General features: G+C 48.0%; 3 protein-coding genes and 1 non-coding gene across 4 annotated transcripts; 3 read left to right on the top strand and 1 right to left on the bottom strand.

Moving 5' to 3' along the window:
• The first annotated feature begins 629 nt into the window (after positions 1-629).
• LOC136544006 (secreted RxLR effector protein 161-like) lies at positions 630-1,286 on the top strand. The gene is made up of 2 exons (XM_066536299.1): positions 630-722; positions 840-1,286. The coding sequence occupies exons 1-2, from the start codon at positions 630-632 to the stop codon at positions 1,284-1,286; spliced, it is 540 nt and encodes a 179-aa protein (XP_066392396.1).
• A 2,560-nt stretch (positions 1,287-3,846) lies between these two features.
• On the top strand, positions 3,847-3,919 carry TRNAK-CUU (transfer RNA lysine (anticodon CUU)). The gene has a single exon. It is a non-coding gene; the product is annotated as a tRNA-Lys (tRNA).
• Positions 3,920-8,544: 4,625 nt separating this feature from the next.
• On the top strand, positions 8,545-14,386 carry LOC136541880 (protein unc-13 homolog). The gene is made up of 5 exons (XM_066534046.1): positions 8,545-9,275; positions 10,704-11,567; positions 11,903-12,346; positions 12,795-12,984; positions 13,069-14,386. The coding sequence occupies exons 1-5, from the start codon at positions 8,751-8,753 to the stop codon at positions 13,992-13,994; spliced, it is 2,949 nt and encodes a 982-aa protein (XP_066390143.1). The 5' UTR covers positions 8,545-8,750; the 3' UTR covers positions 13,995-14,386.
• Positions 14,387-16,422: 2,036 nt separating this feature from the next.
• LOC136546071 (cytochrome P450 71A1-like) lies at positions 16,423-18,613 on the bottom strand. The gene is made up of 2 exons (XM_066538049.1): positions 17,590-18,613; positions 16,423-17,471 (listed from the first exon to the last, which is right to left on the bottom strand). The coding sequence occupies exons 1-2, from the start codon at positions 18,484-18,486 to the stop codon at positions 16,830-16,832; spliced, it is 1,539 nt and encodes a 512-aa protein (XP_066394146.1). The 5' UTR covers positions 18,487-18,613; the 3' UTR covers positions 16,423-16,829.
• Between the last annotated feature and the right edge of the window lie 1,377 nt (positions 18,614-19,990).

The raw sequence follows: 19,990 nt of genomic DNA, 5'->3' as shown, positions 1-19,990 counted from the left end.
CAAGAACAGGGGCCCTGGATCACTGTAAAAGGATTTGTCACCACAGTTACAATGAACGATTCAGTTTCTCGAGGGAAAACTAAACTCTAAACAAAACCCAATTGTGTAGCAGCGGCGGCGGCTGTGTTTATAGTCTAAGACTCGACCTAGGGTTGGGGACGGCCAGGGGTTGGGCGCCCACAACTTGGGCTTAAGGCCCGACACGATACATGGCCAAGTTGGCCCAAATAGGTGACGCAGCACCTTGCCGTGGTCACACAGAATGATCCACGGACCTTCTGGAGCTGGGACCAGATCCAAAACGACGGCATCGTCGTCCCCTTTCCAACGCATCCAAGAACGGCCCGTTTCGATGTCGTATGAGGAAGTTATGACCGAAACAGTAACGACGTGTCTGCTGAATCCGAGGACGACGTGGCAGCTGAGTTGGAAACGAATTGCAACTTGGGGAAGACCATGGCGTCGGTGTGTCCAGCGTGGCGATGTCCTCATCAGTCTACGTGCACCAGTCGCCGGGATTTGCGATCCTCGGCAAGAAGGGCAAGGTGCTCTACCTGCGCAAGGCCCTCTATAGCTTGCGGTAAGCACCGAGGGCGTGGAATGCCAAGTTGGATTTCACGCTAAAGGGGATGGACTTCGAGCAAATCCCGCACAAGACGGCCATCTACCGACGGGGCAGTGGAGGAAATGCTCTGCTGGTGGATGTCTACGTCGACGACGTGGTGATCACCGGCATCAAGGATGCGGAGGTGGCAGCATTTAAGGAAGAGATGAAGGCCACCTTCTAGATGAGTGACCTGGGGCCTCTCTACTTCTATCTGGGAATCGAGGTACACCAGGATGACTTCGGAATCACGTTTCGACAGACCGCCTACGCCAAGCGTGTCGTTGAGCTAGCTGGGCTCACCGACTACAACCCAGCTCTCACTCCGATGGAGGAGAGGCTGAAGCTGACCTGCGACAACACGACGAAGGAGGTGGACGCTACGCAGTACCGGCGTCTTGTGGGGAGCCTTCGCTACCTCGCCCACACACGGCCGGACTTGACATTCTCCGTCGGCTACGTTAGTCGGTTCATGCAGCGACCGACAACGGAGCACCGGCAAGCTGTGAAGAGGATTATCCGCTACGTTACGGGAACTCTCGACCACGGCCTCTACTACCCTAGGTGCCCTGGGGCGGCACACTTCGTCGGGTACAGCGACAGCGACCACGCCGACGACATCAACACCAGCAAGAGCACGAATGGGATCATCTTCCTCCTCGGCAAGTGCCTCGTTAACTGACAGTCGGTCAAGCAGCAGGTGGTGGCCCTGTCCAGCTGCGAGGCCGAGTACATAGCGGCCTCCACCGCTTCGACTCAGACGCTTTGGCTCGCTCGACTGTTTGGTGATCTCCTCGGTAGAGACACTAGAGCGGTGGAGCTCAGGATGGACAGCAAGTCCTCTCTGGCCCTAGTAAAGAACCTCGTTTTCCATAAACGGAGTAAGCATATTCGGGTGAGGTACCACTTTATCCGAGGTTGTTTGGAGGAAGGGAGCATCAAGACAAGCTACATCAACACCAAGGACCAGCTTGCGGATCTGCTTACCAAGCCTCTTGGGAGGATCAAGTTCTTTGAGCTTTGCTCCAGGATCGAAATGGTTCAACTTTCCCACGAGACGACGCACAAGACTTAGGGGAAGAATGATGGGATAAGTCTATGTGTTGGCTGGTCTTTGTGGGGCTGCAGCATATGGTCCTAGTGGCTGTATGGTGGTCTTGCTGCCCATCAAGAACAGCATCCTTGACTGGCTAGAACAACATCTTAGCATCTAAGACAATATCTATTTTAGGACAGCATATTAGCATCTAGCATCTTGGCATATGCTTGGCATATGCTTGGCTGGCTAGCAGCCTATAAGTATGTATCCCCAACCTCTCACGTTGGTATGGGCATTTGTGTGAGAAATAAATCAGAAAATTATTCTAACTCCTAGTGTTATTATCTCTCGATGAGAGTAAGAATTCAGCTACTGCCAAGAGTAAGAATTCAACGACTAACAGCTATTTCATGCCCTCGCAGCATTTATCTTGTTTCTCTTGATCCAAAGTCTGGGAGGATTTCGCTCTCCGTCGCCGGCGCTCTCACCGGCCGGGTGCCGAGAGAGAGGGGGCCTTGTTAGCTAGTGCCTGGCAGATTTGTCCACCCCACCACCGTCTTCATCTGCATGTTTTCCACCTTTCTATTCGTTCGTCTTCGTTGTTGAACCAGCCTATGGCTTTGTGGATCCGATCATACTGTATGCACTGAGGATCTGGTCGGCTAGTCTGGTGCGATTTTGGCCCGTATTCACCGCCTCCACCAGAACACTAGCATTTGTCCGTGTGCCTCCTTTGTGCCCTGGCATGGAGATGGAGCGCATCGTCCTTATTGTGCGTCAAGTTCCCGGCGCCGTGCATGGCTTCTGCATCAGACGCCTCCATCGGTCCGTTCATCTCCGGGCGACGGCCAGGCCGATAGCCTTCTCGTAGGTGACGATGGCAGTTCATGCTGCCTGTGGCGGGTATATGGTACTATAGCTCAATCAATTGGAACACCTGAAGCATCAACTAACGAGGGACATCATCGGCGTCAGTCGACGGTGAGAAGGCAAAAGGAATCCATATGCGTTGGACTGGAATGAGATAGAATTTAGTTAAGTTCTACGCAACACACGTGAATTGAGGTTAATACGATAACATTCCAGCAAGACCTCCACGGGTTGCAAGTGGTCTTGGCACGCCCTTATCGGTAGTCGGGTGTTCTTTGTTCCACGTGTATTTTGCTTCTCGTGGGATATTTTCCCTGGTGTGCATTCTACTAGTCCGGTATCGCGCGCTACGCTGTGCGGCCAAGGTGAATGGTATGGAAATATGAACAGAGCTGGGAGCAGAAACAAAAAAAAAAGTATACAGTGTTATACTGGATAAACAGCTATGAACAATATATTCAGACGGTGTACATGAATGAATAGTGAGAAACATTATTTTACAGCATCTGAACTGTGATGGTTACTGTTTGAACACGATGTCCATGTTTAAACGTGTTTAATTGTGGGCAACAACGTTTTGCCATGTTCGTTTCGCTGAAATTTGATTTATGCCGGTGCTTATGCTAATTTATTATAAAAGGAAAATATTCAGCCTGTTCGGGAGGCCGTAAACGATCGTGGATTATTTACTGCTGGTTGGTTTGATGTGAGAGAAAAACACTGTTCTCGGTTGGAAATTTGCGATCGTTTACGAGCAACCGAACAGGCTGATTATTCGTTCGCTGAAAAGTACTGCTGCAAAATAGAATAAATGTTCATGGAATGGAGAGTAATGAACAGTGACAAAAATATTGTTTGAACAGTGACTGAGGCGTTGAGAGTCCTGAGATTTATTCCCGGATGAGGGTTACTTAACCCCGTCCCTAAATAATTGTCGCTTTTGGTTTCCGTGCCATAAGTTTGATTGGATTTGTAGAAAAATACGTACAATATTTATATCTCTAAATAAATTCATTATGAAAATAGATTCAACGATCTATCTAATGATATTAATTTTGTATCATAATATTAATATTTTATATATATATTTAGTCAAAGTTGTTTTTTAGAAGCGAAAACGATAGTTATTTAGCGGCGGAGTGAGTACCTCAGTTTGAGGAGGGTAGATGTATTGTACTCCATAATCTTAATACATATATACCAAAGTATTTCGGGAAAACAAAGTATGGAAGAGGTTTTAAGGTAGCTTGAGGTAGCCTAACTGTAGGTAAGAGAATTGATAACAAACAGGAAAAAAAATGACAAAGGTCGAATAACAGTCACATTCAACAGAGCCCGTCTAGCTCAGTCGGTAGAGCGCAAGGCTCTTAACCTTGTGGTCGTGGGTTCGAGCCCCACGGTGGGCGTTTGTCTCTTTTTGATGTTTTGTTTTTTTTTTCCCTTGTGATGCTGTTGTTGTCTGTCTCATTGGGAGTGTCGGAGTGTCGGATTAGTGAGTGGCAGGACCGCAGTAGTACCGGACTGGAGCAAACAGCAGAGCTTCCACTTGCATGGTGCCTTTTTTTTTTTTTGAAAAATTGTGTTCTCCCCCTTATCCAACGGTCAAAATGTGATTTTACTTTTTTTTTCTTCGGTAATGCTGTTAGTTGAACACCGGACGTTTCGGACGCGCGTCAGATAAGACTCGATCGAGCCGCGAGCAACGCACCTCCCGGCTCCTTATCCGTTCCCATCCCGTCCCCCGTGACCCCCCGCGCCAACTCTCTGCTCCGCTCGCCCGCTCCTCCTCTGCGCTCCTTCGCGCTGCTACTCTCCGGGACGGACACCACGCTCGTATCCAGCTTGTTGCCACGCTTGCCTGTTCGTGCTCCCTCCCTCCCTCCTCCATGCCACCGGAGAGATGGCGACGGCGGTGGCTTCCGACGAGGTAGGTGGGTTCTTCTCTGGATCTGAGCCCTCCTCCTCCTCCTCCTCCTTCTCTGGATCTGAGCTATCCTCCTCCTCCACCTCCTCTTCCTCTGGATCTAGATCTAGATCCGAGGGACGTGACGGTGGCTAGGGTTCCGGCGAGCTCTGTTGCAATATGCTTGTTTCGCTATTGCAACAAGTAATTTTCTTTGTTTCATTAGTCTTTTTTCTGATGTTGCATCTCACATCGCACTTTGTTTCTATTGTTGCAGTAGCTTTTATTTGTTGCAACAAGTAATTTTTCTTTGTTGCATTAGTCTTTTTTATGTTACATCTCGCATTTCCTTTTTTGTTTCTGTTATTGCAGTAGCATTTTTACTGTTGCAACAAGTAAATTTTCTTTGTTGCATTAGTCTTTTTTTATGATGTTACATCTCGCATTTTGCTTTTGTTTCTGTTGTTGCAGTAGCTTTGGTTTGTTGTTGTAATAAGTAATTTTCCTTTATTGCATTAGTCTTTTTTTTCTGATGTTGCATCTCGTATTGCGCTTTGTTTCTGTTGTTGCAGTAGCTTTGGTTTGCTGTTGCAACAAGTAATTTTTCTTTGTTGCATTAGTTTTTTTTTCTGATGTTGCATCTCGTATTGTAGTAGCTTTGTTCTTTTTGTTGCAGTCGCTTTTGTTCTGATGTTGCAGTAGACTTGTTCTGATGTTTCATTTTGCTTTGTTTGATGTTGCAAATAATTTTTCTGATGGGAGCGCGGTGAGGATGTGACACACCTAGCGTGGGCGCGACGAGGGGATGGGCGGCGCGACGGGATGGTGGGAGACAGGCGGCGCGACGGGATGGGTTACGGGCGGCGCGGTGGGATCTCCTGTGGAGGCTAGGCAAACAGATGGAGATGAGGATGGGGATGTGGATGAGGTGCGGGCATGTCGGGGCTTGTTTGGGGGCATCCGATGGAAGCGGCTCGCATGCATGCGTGTGGAGAGCGATTTGGTTGCGGACGGGCACACATGCAGGGCAGCAGTGCGAGTGTCCGGGCGCTAGCAGTTTCGTTTTTTTTTAGCTTTGTGATTTTGTCTTTGTTATTTTCAAATGAATAATCGGTTTGCCTCTAAATGAACTAAAAAATCAAAATCCCAAAACCCAAAGGCGAAAAAGACCGTATTGCCCCTTATCTTCATCAGCCTCTTGCTCGTTCAACCAGAGGCAACACCGCAAAACGCGTTGCGGCTCGAGCGGGGGCGCGCGAGGCTCTTCCGTCGGCGTCGTCATCGCGGCACGCGGCACGGGCGGCGGCGGGTCCCGGCCGCAGGGCGGCGGCGGCGGCTACTGGCCGCCGGGCCGAGGCATGCCCCAACCGCGGGCGCGGAGGCGGATCTCGGCCCGGTGCTCGGTCGCGGACTCGCGGGCGGGGCGGCGGCGGCGCTCGGCCCAGGTGCGTGGTGCGGGGGCCCTGGCTACTGGGCTCACCCGCGGCGCTTGGTGCGGGTGCCGTGCGGCTCAGCGCGCAGGACAGTAGCCAAGCGGGGGCGTCGGCGGCGCATCCAGCGGTGGAGTCCGCCGGCGGCAGCATGTGCTTGCTGCCATGGCTAGCAGCTTTCTCGTTATGGTGCTGCGGGTCCCTGGTCGTCGTCATCGTCGAGGCTGCTCTGGAGTTCGTAGCTTCTTGAGTCTTGCTTCTTGGTGGAGTCCCTGTTGCTGTGTTGCACGAACGAGATATGCTTGGGTGAGATCATTTCAGGGATTATGTTTTCTTGCCTTGGTGTTGGGGTGATCTCTGAACGACTGATGGATTCCTATTGTTGCCGTAATGTTTTCCAAAATTTGCTAAGATGCTACTAAAATTTTGAATGTTTTTAAATATTAAATCTGATTTAAAATAATTGTAAATTCTGCAAAATTAATTGGTCAAATCTAACCATTTTTTGACAAAATGTCTTATTCTAAATAGGGGCAGGCCCGTATATTAACAGGAACAAGTGGGCAACGGTTCAGGGCCTCTAAATTTACACTGAATAGTAGCAATAGTTAATCCTTGAATAATAGAAAAGGGCCTCTAAATTTACACTGAATAGTAGCAATAGTTAATCCTTGAATAATAGAAAAGATAACACACGGCCATACCTGCAATCATTTGTTTATTAATTGGAGTATTGGCCCAATGTAAGGCCTATTGTTGTATCTTGGATACCAGATTAGTCTATAAGATAATATGAAAATTCGCATTATAATTATGGAATTGGAGAGGGGGTTTGTTTATTTCATTGATCTTCAACATGTCTTTTCAAAATAGCTAGGAGGTATGATTCTGGCCATGAAAAGCATAACAAGAAACAAAGATTAGAAGCTGCAGCTCAAACTCAAAGGAGCGCTCTTGATACATATCATGTGAAAGAATCTTAGTTTACTTCTCGAATTTTAGGGCCACATCACGCATTTTGTCTAGGGTCCTCCAAATCGTAGGTACTGCCCTGATAGGGGTAAAATCACAAATAGCTTTAGAAACAAGGGGCAAAATCGCATAGGTATATTTATTGTTTTGTATAAAAGTTAACACCGTCATGATAGAATAAGGACAAAGTGGTGCTTCGTTTTGAAAACGCAGGAGTAGATTCAAAAAGTAAAAAAAAACAGGGATAAAACCATAATTTTGATATAAAACAGGGGTAAGAATACAAGAGCTTTTTTTTTTTTGATAGGCAGTCTGTGCCATTTTGGAACTCCGCATTCTGTCGAGAGAGCCAAATAGAGCAGCAACAGCAAGCCATGCAGATGAGATGACGACGCGCTTCGCGACAGGACGGAGAGATTACGGACAGAAGAATCCCACGGGATTCCAGATGAAATGAAACAGCTCACTTCTGTCACGATACATACAAGCACTATACAGCTATAATAATTAATAAAAAAAAGGTTTGATTAACGCATGGCATGTATCCCAAATCAGCGGCTTAACGCATGGTGCGTTTGACAGGGTGTGCGTGTATGTCCAGCTCCTGCTCCAAGGCGGACCGCGGAGCACGTGCAGCATCCCCATCACATGCACAATTGTGGTCTGACTTTGAGACCTGAGCTGAGGCTGCCTAGCTACGCGCCGAGGCCGAGTAAACAACCTCGTGCTTCGATCGCCTTCGCCGGCTCTCCTCTTTCTCCACGAGCATCCAACTTCCAACCCATCGTTTCTACTTCATCATATATGCAGGCCAAAGCCCAAAGCCATGACATTTCTCAAAAAAAAAAAAAACCCCAATGACATGCGAAGAATGTCTCAAACCGTCAAACGCTAGTTGCCGGATCGTAAAAAAGGGCACCTAGTACTGGATTGCCTCAAAGAACTTGTATGTGGGCTAGCTCGATTTGCCCATGCATCACACACAGCCTGACGTTTCTTCTAGCTCGATTTGAGGCTTGAGAGCTGTCGGGTCGGGGTGCGCATCATCCGCGTGGTGTTTTGGTGGACTCGGCGCACCACACAGCGCATGGGGCATGGGCAGGACAGCCGCGTGAACGAACGCCCAAGGCCAAGGACCTGCTGATACTGATCTACGCGCAATTAATTGTGACCGCGTCACTCGCAGCTAGTGCGCGGCAGTACGCGTCAAGTTACAAAAAAAAAAAAACATCTAAATACGACATACCGAATGATTTTAGTTGCTTTGTGATGGTAGATTTTCCAAAATTAAAAAGCTACCCATACAAAAAAAATATAATGGCATTTTCTCTATCCTCATCAATGCTATCCAAGAAGCCGAAAGAGAGTTTTCTCATAAAAAATGGCATGTTTAAACATAAAACTTGGACTCGACGAATTAAGAATCTAATTTATATAATTTACCCTTTTTCTTTACTCAATTATGAAACCACTAAACAAAAAATATATAACTTCATTGCAATCATGTGTATGGTGCTTGCAAACCACCCATCGAAACTTCAAATCAACATATCGAGCTATTTTCAACTTCAGTATGGCACCGAATGTTTATGGGTTTTGAATCAACGCACCCAATTAGTTTCAATTTTCTGTACGAAATTTACACCAGTGTGTACTACTACTTACCCACTAGTTAAACCCAGCTGCGAGAGTACCCCTTGCAATTTACCCCGGGAATTGCCATCTCCCTCGCTGGAGTTGGGTTTCCCTCATTCTCTCTCCTCGTCATCCCCCGCGACGAAAAGCGGCCCCATCTCTCTCTCCTCCCCGCTCCGGACCGGAGCCTCCTCTCTCCACTAGAGAGCGCGGGACGTAGCACGAGAGAGAGAGAGAGAGAGAGAGAGAGAGAGGCGGGGGAGAGAAGCAAGCCGCGAGGTCACCGTCGCCGCCGCGATGGCTCGCCTGTTCCGCGAGTCCCGCCGCGACTCGTCCCACTCCTCCTCCTCCAACGGCTTCCTCCCGCCGGCGGCCGCTTCCACCCCCTCCTCCGCCGCCTCCGCGCTGCCCTCGCCGTTCCCGGACCTCGGGGTCGCCCTCTCCGCCGCGGACCTCCGGGAGGCCGCCTACGAGGTGCTGGTCGCGGCCTCCCGCACCACGGGCGGGAAGCCCCTCTCCTACATCCCGCAGTCCTCGTCGGTGGCCGCCGCGGGGCCGCCGCCGTCCCCGGCCTCCTCCTCCGCGTCCTCCGCTTCGCTCCAGCGCTCCCTCACCTCCGCTGCCGCCAGCAAGATGAAGAAGGCGCTCGGGCTCCGCTCCTCCGCCTCATCCAAGGGCGTCGGCAGCCCCGGGAGTGGCGGGAAGGCGGCGGCCCCGCGGAGGCCCGCCACGGTTGGGGAGCTCATGCGGGTGCAGATGCGCATCTCTGAGCCCGCCGACACCAGGATCCGCAGGGGGCTCCTCCGCATCGCCGCCAGCCAGGTAGGATTTCGCGGTTTGGCTGCTGAGATTTCCGCTGGAATGCAGCTTGGGTTTCTGCTCTTTGACTGACCCTCGTTCCAATGCTGCTGTTGGTGGATTGTGGTAGTAGATCTGGAGTCGGTCAAGCGTGCCATGGTGTTCTCGGAGTTTGTTGAAGGGCCGGTCGAAAATTCAGATTTAGCTAAAAATACACCTATTTTCTTATTTTATTTAAAAGTTATACTATGTCTTGGATATTTTTAGTTCAGGATTGGAATGCCGTTGTCAAACATGCGGCATTTTTATAGGGACGGGAGTGAAATGACTTCTCTCTCCCTTTTTTGTCAGATCTTGTAATTTGGGTGTCGGCTGCAGCAGCTGTTATTAATATTTGTTGCCAAGTTTTTTTTCCTAGCTTCATTGAATATAAAATTGCATCTCTCTACTTTGTAGTCACGACCTTTGTTTGTGAATTCTTACCTTGGTATAGGGTTTTCGTGATAAAGTGCCAAGATGAATTAGGAATGCACATACTCCCTCCGTTTTAATCTGTAAGTCAGTTTTAGTTTTGTCCCATGTCAAACTCGTCTAACTTTGACCGCCCCTGATAAGAGCGTATATATCAAAATATATTTCATGGTCTATCTAATAAATCTTGCTTGATGATGTAGATGATTGTGCATATAACTATAAACTCGGTCAAAGCTAGAGAAGTTTGACTTAGGACAAAGCTAAAATAACTTACAATTTGGAATGGAGGAAGTAAATTTTTAGGACAAGACACATAATTCACTCATCTTGATTGGACTGTGGTTTCTTTCCGTCTTTTATCTATTTTCTTTTGCAAGGGTAAAATTGGCAATTCATGTGCTGCTATACATTTGCATTGCACAACCAACACTTTCTACATTGTCCTGATTTTATTATGATTGAGCTTTTTTGGTATGAACCATATCCTGAGCTTGCTAGGTTCACATCTTGGGTTTTTTTCTGTACTATCTGCAATTGCAAATGTAGCTCTATATGTTCTGACACTCCGTATACTCCCTCTGGCATCTTGGTATTTAGTGGTAGATGGTCTAGTAGGCCTTTACTGTGTTGTTTAGAGTGTAACTAGTGACCCAGTTTGTTTTCATGATTGAAAGGATGATCACCGAACTTTGTATGGGCATGCCATAGTTATCACTAGATGCTTAATGGTTTAGAGTGTCAATTGTGAAATGGTCTCCAAAAGTTCTCTTGCGTCATTGTTTTCTTGGTTCATAGTAACTCATGAGTGAACGTGAATGTGGACAATTTGTAAAAGATGCAGTGATGCAGGTTCAATCAAATTTAGATAAAAACTGTAATTATAGCGTGTTTCTGTTGAAATATCATCATCAATTTGGTGGGATTTTATGGGGTTTATTGAAGTTTTTTTAATACATTCTTACATTTTTCATGACACAGCTTGGCAGACGTGCAGAATCTATGGTGCTGCCCTTGGAATTCTTGCAGCAATTCAAGGCATCAGATTTCCCTGATCCTCAAGAGTATGAGGCATGGCGGAGTAGGAATCTGAAGCTCCTTGAGGCTGGTCTACTTGTTCATCCACTCGTTCCATTAAACAAATCAGATAGTTCTGTGCAACGGTTGCGGCAAATTATACGGGGTGCATATGACAGGCCACTTGAAACTGGGAAAAACTCCGAGTCAATGCAGGGCCTACGTACTTCTGTCATGTCCCTTGCTGGAAGATCTCATGATGGAACTTCTGATGGATGCCACTGGGCAGATGGCTTCCCCTTGAATCTCCATCTGTACCAAATGTTGGTAGAAGCTTGCTTTGATAATGATGAGGGAACTGTGGTCGATGAGATCGATGAGGTGATGGAGCTCTTGAAGAAGACCTGGGTTATTCTTGGAATCAATGAGTTGCTCCACAATCTTTGCTTTACTTGGGCATTGTTCAACCATTTTGTTATGTTTGGTCAAGTAGATATTGAGCTGCTTTCTGCGGCAGAGAACCAGTTAGCTGAAGTATCTAAGGATGCCAAGACCACAAAAGATCCAAATTACTGTAAAGTATTGAGTTCAACATTAAGCTCAATAATGGGCTGGACAGAGAAAAGACTTCTGGCATATCATGAAACCTTCAATACAAGTAATATTGAGTCTATGCAAGGCATTGTCTCCATTGGAGTGTCAGCTGCAAGGGTTCTTGTTGAAGATATATCCCATGAATACCGCCGTAGAAGAAAAGAAGAGACTGATGTAGCTCGAAGCAGGGTAGAGACATACATAAGGTCTTCACTACGCACAGCTTTTGCTCAAGTAAGTCTTGTTAGTCGTAAATAGCATCCTCAATCTTTGGTTTAACATAAATGAATAATAATGCTGTTTCTGTACCTCAAAATACCTATATGCATTTTGTTTTTGTTTTGCCACATCAATTTATTGCTCATAACCCATCCCATGTTTGGTAAAAGGAATGGCTAGCAAGTTTTAACCTGGAAACTACAGAAAATCATTTTCCTCGATCTCAAATTACATTTGTACTTAACTGTTCTCTTTTATGCATGCTTTGAGATGCTAAGTTTCATAAAATTGATATTTTTTGGTATAGTGCACCAGCTCTTCTGTTATTGACGTTACTTTGACCTGTGTAGAGAATGGAAGAAGCAGATTCAAAACGATCATCAAGAAACCCTACTCCAGTTCTTTCTATCCTTGCGAAGGACATTGGTGACCTAGCTATGAAGGAGAAAAATTTGTACAGTCCAATACTGAAGACATGGCATCCTCTTGCTTCAGGCGTTGCTGTTGCAACTCTTCATTCTTGTTATGGAAATGAGCTGAAGCAGTTTGTAGCTGGGCTTACAGAGCTGACCCCTGATACAGTTCAAGTACTTAAATCAGCAGACAAATTAGAGAAGGATCTTGTTAATATTGCTGTAGAAGATTTTGTGGATAGTGATGATGGAGGCAAGTCACTAATCAGAGAGATGCCGCCATATGAAGCAGAAAATGCAATTGCTAATCTGGTGAAAGTGTGGATAAAAGAAAGAGTAGACAGACTCAAGGGATGGGTTGACCGGAATTTGAAGCAAGAGGTGCTCATTTTCTCCCTTTCACCATCAGACCTTAATTTCTCGATATAAATAGAGTCATAATTCAGTAACCAATGCCGTGTGCTGTTGTAGTTTAATTTTTTAATCCATTTTCTGTATATATCTGATCTATCTTAAACGTGCTGTAGTAGCAATGTATTATACTATTATATACTTAACTAAAGTGGACTGTTTTTTCATCTAATCCATAATCAGTGATGTTATTTACTAAGCACTCATCTTTGATGCATAATGTGTTTGCCTATTTTGTCCATGCTACTTTTCCATGTCCATCATCCATTTGCCACTCATCAATGGTTACAAACCTCTGAAGTGAGCCCCTGTGCGTTCAGTACATGATACAGAGTTCTGTTATGCCTAGCTTGAAACTTGTTTCTATGGGCTTTGCATGATTTCTGAGCCACTAAACCTGGTAAAATCTTTTATGCAGACCTGGAATCCAGGTGCCAACAGGGAGAATTTTGCTCCCTCTTCCGTGGAGATGCTTCGGGTTGTTGGTGAAACGTTGGATGCATTTTTCCAATTGCCTATACCAATGCATCCAGCTCTTCTTCCTGATCTGACAGCTGGGCTCGACAGAAGCTTACAGCTTTATGTTGCTAAAGTAAAATCTGGCTGTGGTAAGTACTAGGTAAAGGTTAAGTAATTTTTGTTAATGATATTCCTTTGATGAACCTCATTTCTGCTTTTGTATCACTGAACAGGAACACGGAGTTCTTTTATGCCCCAACTACCTCCACTAACGCGATGCGAGGTTGGCTCCAAGTTATTATTCAAGAAAAAGGAGAAACCACAAAATCTGCAGGTTCACGTATCACAAAATGGAGCAGCCAATGGCAATGATCCCTTGGGCCTTCCTCAACTTTGTGTGCGCCTGAATACGCTTCAGTACATCCGTGGTGAGCTTGAGAACCTAGAGAAGAAAATAAAAACGAGCTTGCGAAATGTCGAGTCAGCTCAGGCAGATATCACTGATGGACTGGACATCAAGTTTGAGCTTTGTCAGGCAGCCTGTCAAGAAGGCATTCAGCAGATTTGTGAGACGACTGCATATAAGGTGACGTTCTATGACTTGGGCCATGTTCTCTGGGACACCCTTTATGTTGGGGATACTGCATCAAACAGGGTGGAGGTACTGTTGAGGGAACTTGACCCTGTCCTTGAGACAATATCTGGTATGGTGCACAACAAAGTGCGGAACCGTGCTATTACTTCACTGATGAAAGCAACTTTTGATGGTTTCTTGCTGGTGCTTCTTGCTGGTGGGCCTTTGCGTGCTTTCACCCGTCAAGACAGCCAGATAATAGAAGATGACTTCAGGGCCCTTAGAGATCTGTATTTAGCAGATGGGGATGGTTTGCCAGAGGAATTAGTTGACAAGGCATCCTCTCAGGTCAAGAATGTCCTGCCCCTCTTTCGAGCAGACTCTGAAAGCCTCATTGAGCGATTCAAACGCATGATGGTTGAATCGAATCGGTCTGCGTCCAAGAACAGGTTACAAATGCCTCCAACAACAGCGCATTGGAGTCCAAATGAGCCTAACACAGTCCTGCGAGTTCTGTGCTACCGGAGTGATGAGACAGCTACAAAGTTCCTCAAGAAAACTTACAGCCTACCGAAGAAGATTTGACTTGTGGGATAGATCACAAACCATATGTACATTTTCCTGTCACAATCTCTGGTTGAGGACCGAGGAAATACCCACTGTAAAGTTTCCACAGCAAAGACGCCTCGTCGAGTGATTGTCAACAAGAAGGTTTATTCTGTGGTGCTGGAGAGATGTGTCTGGGTGTTTTCGGCGGTTCGTGTCATGGATAGCTTTTGGGGTGGAGGGTGGATTACTTACAGCGGGATTTGTTCATTATATTATATATGTTAGCCTAATCCAGTTCTTTTGCTGACCTTGTGCTCGTGTAATTTGATTCATAGCTATACCCATCGTGTGAATAAGTTGTGTGCTCGCGTGACACTGTCTGGTGCTTTTGATGTGACAATATGAGGGGCATCTGTATATTTTTACTGCATCGTGCACTCCAGTACTTTTACAGCTTTCTCCACCATATCCTTGTTGGATCTGTTCTTCACAGTTCAATCGATCGTGTTCAAAGGATGCTGCATTCCAGTGTCATATAATCTGTAACGAGTGTTGTTTGGTTATGCAACTATTTCATGTCATTGTTTCCACAGTGGAAATATTCGCTGTGTTCTGAAAAACATTATTCTCTAAGATCCATTTTGGATTAGCTTTTCTGTGAAGCCAATTCAAGTGGAAAGTTTTATTTTAATGTTTTTAAGACTGCCGAGTTGTCAAGAGCAATGCATCATATGTTGGAACGAACCAAGTCTTTGTAATCATGCCTAACAGACTCTTAAAGGCTTAAGATGGAGACGCACCAAATACTAAGAGGAGGAGCCGTTTTGGATATGGAATAGAGGAGTTGGAGCCATTTTTAGCGTACGGGGATGAAGCTGCAATTTGAGACTCTGATCTATGGTGATTTGAGTCTAGGGCAATAGTCAAACCAAACATGGGCCTAGATATGGTGATGTATTCTTTTTATAATTCTATGGCCCCACAACGGAAGACGACGGACATGATGTACGTCCTAGGGTATAAGAAAAGAAAGGTGGTGACAGTGGCAAAGGGCCTGTTCGGGAGAGCTCTATCTTAAAAAAAAAAAATCACATCCAAAGCACTAATTTCACTCAGATCCATCGTGGAGCATCTACACCGTGGACCTACAAAATTGTTTCGGACAGTTCCATTGTAGATCTAGATTCACCATGTCGGGCTGGCCAACATCCGGTCAATAGGCCCACGCGTCAGGCTCTTTATCTTCGTCATAAAGTTTGGAGCAGAGCACGATCGACAGGAGGGCAACGTCCGCACGGCTGGCGGAGCTTGGCGCATGGCCGGCGGCGGGGCGGCTCCTGCACAGCGGTGCGACAGCATCTATGCACGAATGGCGGTGAAGCTTGGTGCGCGATGGAGCAGGGCTGGCGGCGTTGGTCATGGCTCGACCATGGCTTGGCCGGGCGCAGGATTGCACAACGAGGTCGAGGCGCCATGAGGGCAGGGCTGAGCATGGGAGCGGCCACGGCGGCGCCAGCCAAGGCGCGGCTAGGGAGGAGCTGAGCAAGACCATGAGCACGGGGAGGATTATCTAACGGAAAGAAGAACCAGAAAGAAGAAAAGAACTGTTCCCTTTTGTGTAATGAGTATCATGGTGGCTAATTTTACAAAACTCCACCAAGCTTGGTTTTTTAGAGCTCTCTTTGAGATGCTCACAGAATACAGAATCCATGGATGAAGGGGGTGGGGGGGGGGGGGGGGGGGGGGGGGGGGGGGGGTTAGATCTATGGATTTCGTAGAACTGCTCTATGGTGGATCTGTGTGGAGCTAAAAGTGTTTGATTGAAAAATGGAAGTAGAGTTGTTACGTGCTGGAGCTCTCCTAAACAAGCTCATCCTTTCTTCCTTCGAGCACCAAACCAACTTGAAAACAAGCGGTTCATCCTCCTTCATCCGCATAGCATCAAACTCGCTCTTCAAGGTTTGTAATTGCACCTCCTTGACGCGATCAACACCTACAAACCTTGCCTTCAGTGAATCCCACACTTCCTTCCCCTTCTTATTCTTCGCGACTTGCATCAAGAGATCATCAGGCAGGCACTGAAGTAGGTCTGCCCGCACCTTCTTGTCCTTCCTCGCCTCGGCTAAAGTCTGCCCTTTGGGTAGATGTCCCCGCCGGTGGCTCCAGCCTCCATGATCTCCCACACACACCTTGATCTTCCATGATCGCCTACACTCGGATGCTCCAACTCGTGTAGTTGGTTGCCGTCAACGGAGGGTACGCGATCTGCCCACCACTGCCGACTCCGCTGCCAACTCCACCACCGTCGGCACTCCGATGATCACCCATTGGAGAGATCAAAAGGTAATTAGTGTGTGATTATGGATTTGATACCAAATGTTAGCACCTAGGATCACAATCGCACCTAGTTATCACTGTGTCTAGCATAGAACACAGGGAACATGCAAGAACAAAGAAGTACACGAACTGCAACTGCCAGAGGACAGTGCTATTTTCACTGATGTGTAATGAACAGTACAAACACGGTTACACTGGTTGCAATGCGCTGATACGAAATATGAAATTCCAGCTACTTATATCAGTAGCTTACAAACATAACTGAAAACTTAAACAACTGCTAAAACGAGATACACGGAGACTTCAGCGTAAAACCACCTGGGCGTGCACGACGTGGGCGCGGTCACCAGCACCCTCCGCGTCAACTGCTCCCGCCGTGTCCACTAGAATTCGAATGGCTTGCTCCTGCCACTCCAGCAAGCACGCAGCTCCTTTGGCTTCAGTGAACAGCAGGCTTACACCAACATCCATGACATATCGTCCATTGTTCCTAACGCAAACTGCAGTGTGCCGTGCCGCATGCCTAAGCATCACTTAAGCAAGCGGCTTCAACTTGGGGACGAGGACAAGGGGCACCCGCGGCGGCGTCGAGAGCCCCGGCGCCTCGACCATGTCCAGGTCCGCCGGGCGCATGCCGCTGGGGAGCTCCCAGTCGAAGTGGCGCAGGAGGCTGGCGAGCGCGAGCTCCAGGGCTGCCAGCGCGAAGCTGATGCCGGGGCAGATCCTCCGCCCCGCGCCGAACGGGAGGAGCTGGTAGTCCGTCCCCCTCAAGTCCACCGCCTTCGCCTCGCTGCCTGCCAGGAACCGCTCCGGCCGGAACTCCTCCGGCGCGTCCCACGCCGCGGGGTCCCTTCCGATCGCCCACGCGTTGACCAGCAGCGCGGTCTTCGCGGGGATCTCGTACCTGCCGCCCTGCACGGCCGCCGCGGTCATGGACTCGCGCGGGAGGAGGAGCGGCGCCGGCGGGCGGAGCCGTAACACCTCTTTCACAACCGCCCTCAGGTAGACCATCCTGTTCAGCTCCGCGTCTCCGATGGCCGTTAGCTGCTCGGAGTTGCCGGCCACGCGCGCGATCTCGTCCTGCAGCTTGGCCATAACCCGCGGGTTTCGGGTGAGCTCCGCCATGGCCCATTCCAGCGTCACGGCTGTTGTTTCCGTCGCCGCGGCTATCATGTCCTGCATGCACGCCACGCACGGAGGTCAACGCAAGGAATGGATCGTCGCCGGGATCAGGCGGACCGCGGACGTGCAAGATTTTCGACAATCAGAAAGAAATGGATCTGTCATCGATCACCTTGGCGATGGCTTTGATGGCATCGTCGTCCGTGAGCTCGAAGCCTTCGAGGCCGCCTTCTTCCCTCAGCTGCAGGAGGACGTCCAAGAAGTCACCACCCTGTCCCTGCCCAGCCGGCCTCGTCTTCTCCTTGTGCTCGGCCACGATCTCCGACAGGAACCTGTCCCAACCCGCGTTCATGTTGTCGATCTTCTTGTCGAGCCCCGTCGCCCACCTGAACACCCTTGCCGCCGCGTCCGGCAGCACGTCGTCCGCCTGGAACCCGGCCAGCAGCGTCGCGGTGTGCGACAGCAGCTGCCTCAGCCTCTCGGCCGTCGTCCCGGCGGTCCCGGCCGCCGCGCGGGTGACCACTGAGTTAGTGTAGCCGTACAGGAGCTTCTTCACCTGCACGGCCTCTCCCGCCTCGGCGGCTCGCCGGGTCCGCGCCACCAGCGCGGCCGCCTCTGCTTGCCGCACGGGCGCGAACGCGTCCACGCGGCGCTGCGAGAGGAGGTGCACCACCGCGACCTTCTTGGCCCGGCGCCAGTGGTCCCCGTACGGCGAGAAGGAGATGTTGCGGGAGCCGTACGTCTGCTTGTGAGCCGACGCGTTGTACGGGCGGGAGGAGAAGGCGAGGTCGTGGTTGCGGAACAGGTCCGCGGCCGCCGCGGCCGTGGACACGACCAGGGTCCGCCGGCGCCCGAGCTGCAGGAGGAGGATCCCCCCGTCGCCGCCATAGCGGAGGTGCAGCTGGTGCAGGGACCGGTGCGGGAGGCGGCCGATGAGATGGAGGTGACCGACCAGCGGCAGAGACGAGGGCGATGGCGGGAGCTTGCTCCTGCTCCACCGGTTCTTGACGATGTAGAGGAAGCCGAGAAGAAAAGCAGCGCCGGCGACGGCGAGCACGAAAGCAGACATCTCCTCCTCACTCTGCCGACTACTGAGGCTGAGGCAGACAAGATCGGAACGACTTCGCTCAACCAACTCTATTTGTTTATAAATTAGTACTATTATACTAGTGATAATCACTGTTAGTCCTAGGTAAAAAAAAATCTGCCGGCGGCTACTGAGGGAGGACTGTGCTCAACCAGCTCCATTGTTTATAGGGCTTGTTTAAGAATGCTCTATCAAGGCCCTTTTTAGTTTCCTCTAAAAATACCAAATTTTTCAAGATTTTCCGTCACATCGAATCTTTGGAGCATGCATGAAGTATTAAATATAAATAAAAAATAAAATTAATTACACAGTTTAGACGAAATCCACGAAACGAATCTTTTAAGCCTAATTAAACTATGATTGAACATTAATTGTTAAATAACAACGAAAACGCTACAGTGTCGTTTTGCCAAAAATTTCGACAACCAAACCGGCCCCAAGCATCTCGCCAACTCCATAGTGGAGCATTTCCACAGAAAACTTGGATTTTCTATCTCTTTGGTTGGCTGGAAATAATTTGACCTGACTCCTAGTATGCAGGCTCAAGCTGTTTGGTTGCTTGTATGCCATCCTGATCTCGTCCGACACGTGCAGCCAGCACCTCATAGCCTGACTCGCAAGAATCATATTTAGAATCGCGAGAGAGCGGCGATGCATGCACAAGAGTAGGCAACCAAACAACTGCTCTACGCAATCCTGGCTCTACGGATAAGGCAACCAAACAATAATGGTTGGGAGTGTTAAAACAGATTTTACGTGGTCAAACCTATCAGATTTTTTAATATGCAACCCAGCAGTAAAGCATAATCAAATCTAACGTATAAAAATCTGACAGATTTATTAAAAAGAAATCTATCAATAAATAAATAACAAAAAGTTAGAGTGGCTTGCATGACCACAGCCTAACTAGAGAGGGTCTAGCTAGCTAGATGTGATTGGGAAAGAAACCAAACAGACCTAGGTGCTTCACAAATTTAACCTTTTTTTTCCTTTTCGGAGGCTGGTGTAACTATTTCTGCTTGACTAGCAAAGTTAGGAACGAACAGAAATAAAAAAAAGAATAGAACAGTCCAAAATAGACACATCAGACTAGTGATGATAATCACTGCTAGTGCTAGGGCCTTGTTTAGTTGGCGATTTTTTTTTAGAAACGATACTGTAGCACTTTCGTTGTTATTTGGCAATTAGTGTCCAATCATAGTCTAATTAGGCTTAAAATTTTCGTCTCGTGAATTTCGTCTAAACTGTGTAATTAGTTTTATTTTTTATTTATATTTAATGCTTATGCATGTGTCCAAAGATTCGATGTAATGGGAAATCTTGAAAAATTTTGCAAAATTCACCAGGTTAAAAAAAATCTGCTGGGCCATCCTCACGAGCAACATCCGCGCTGGGACGACCTCGCATGATCGTTCAACTACTCCTTTTTTTCGGCCTTTTCTTATATAAGAAAAAGAATTCCAAATTCCGTATTAGTACTCTCTTT

This window comes from Miscanthus floridulus, chromosome 3 (genome assembly GCF_019320115.1).
Source record: "Miscanthus floridulus cultivar M001 chromosome 3, ASM1932011v1, whole genome shotgun sequence".
In the NCBI taxonomy this organism is placed as follows: domain Eukaryota; kingdom Viridiplantae; phylum Streptophyta; class Magnoliopsida; order Poales; family Poaceae; genus Miscanthus; species Miscanthus floridulus.
The sequence above is the reverse complement of the archived record's forward strand: the minus strand, read 5'-3'. Positions and strand labels throughout refer to the sequence as shown.

Bases quoted from the DNA above. Each gene is read 5' to 3' on its own strand.
- LOC136544006 (XM_066536299.1), top strand. From the start codon at position 630: ATGGACTTCGAGCAAATCCCGCACAAGACGGCCATCTACCGACGGGGC. The intron at 723-839 runs GTGATCACCGGC...GAGGTACACCAG, and splicing joins ATGTCTACGTCGACGACGTG to GATGACTTCGGAATCACGTT.
- LOC136541880 (XM_066534046.1), top strand. From the start codon at position 8,751: ATGGCTCGCCTGTTCCGCGAGTCCCGCCGCGACTCGTCCCACTCCTCC. The intron at 11,568-11,902 runs GTAAGTCTTGTT...TGACCTGTGTAG, and splicing joins TACGCACAGCTTTTGCTCAA to AGAATGGAAGAAGCAGATTC. The intron at 12,347-12,794 runs GTGCTCATTTTC...TCTTTTATGCAG, and splicing joins ACCGGAATTTGAAGCAAGAG to ACCTGGAATCCAGGTGCCAA.
- LOC136546071 (XM_066538049.1), bottom strand. From the start codon at position 18,486: ATGTCTGCTTTCGTGCTCGCCGTCGCCGGCGCTGCTTTTCTTCTCGGC. The intron at 17,472-17,589 runs GTGATCGATGAC...GCGTGCATGCAG, and splicing joins CCATCAAAGCCATCGCCAAG to GACATGATAGCCGCGGCGAC.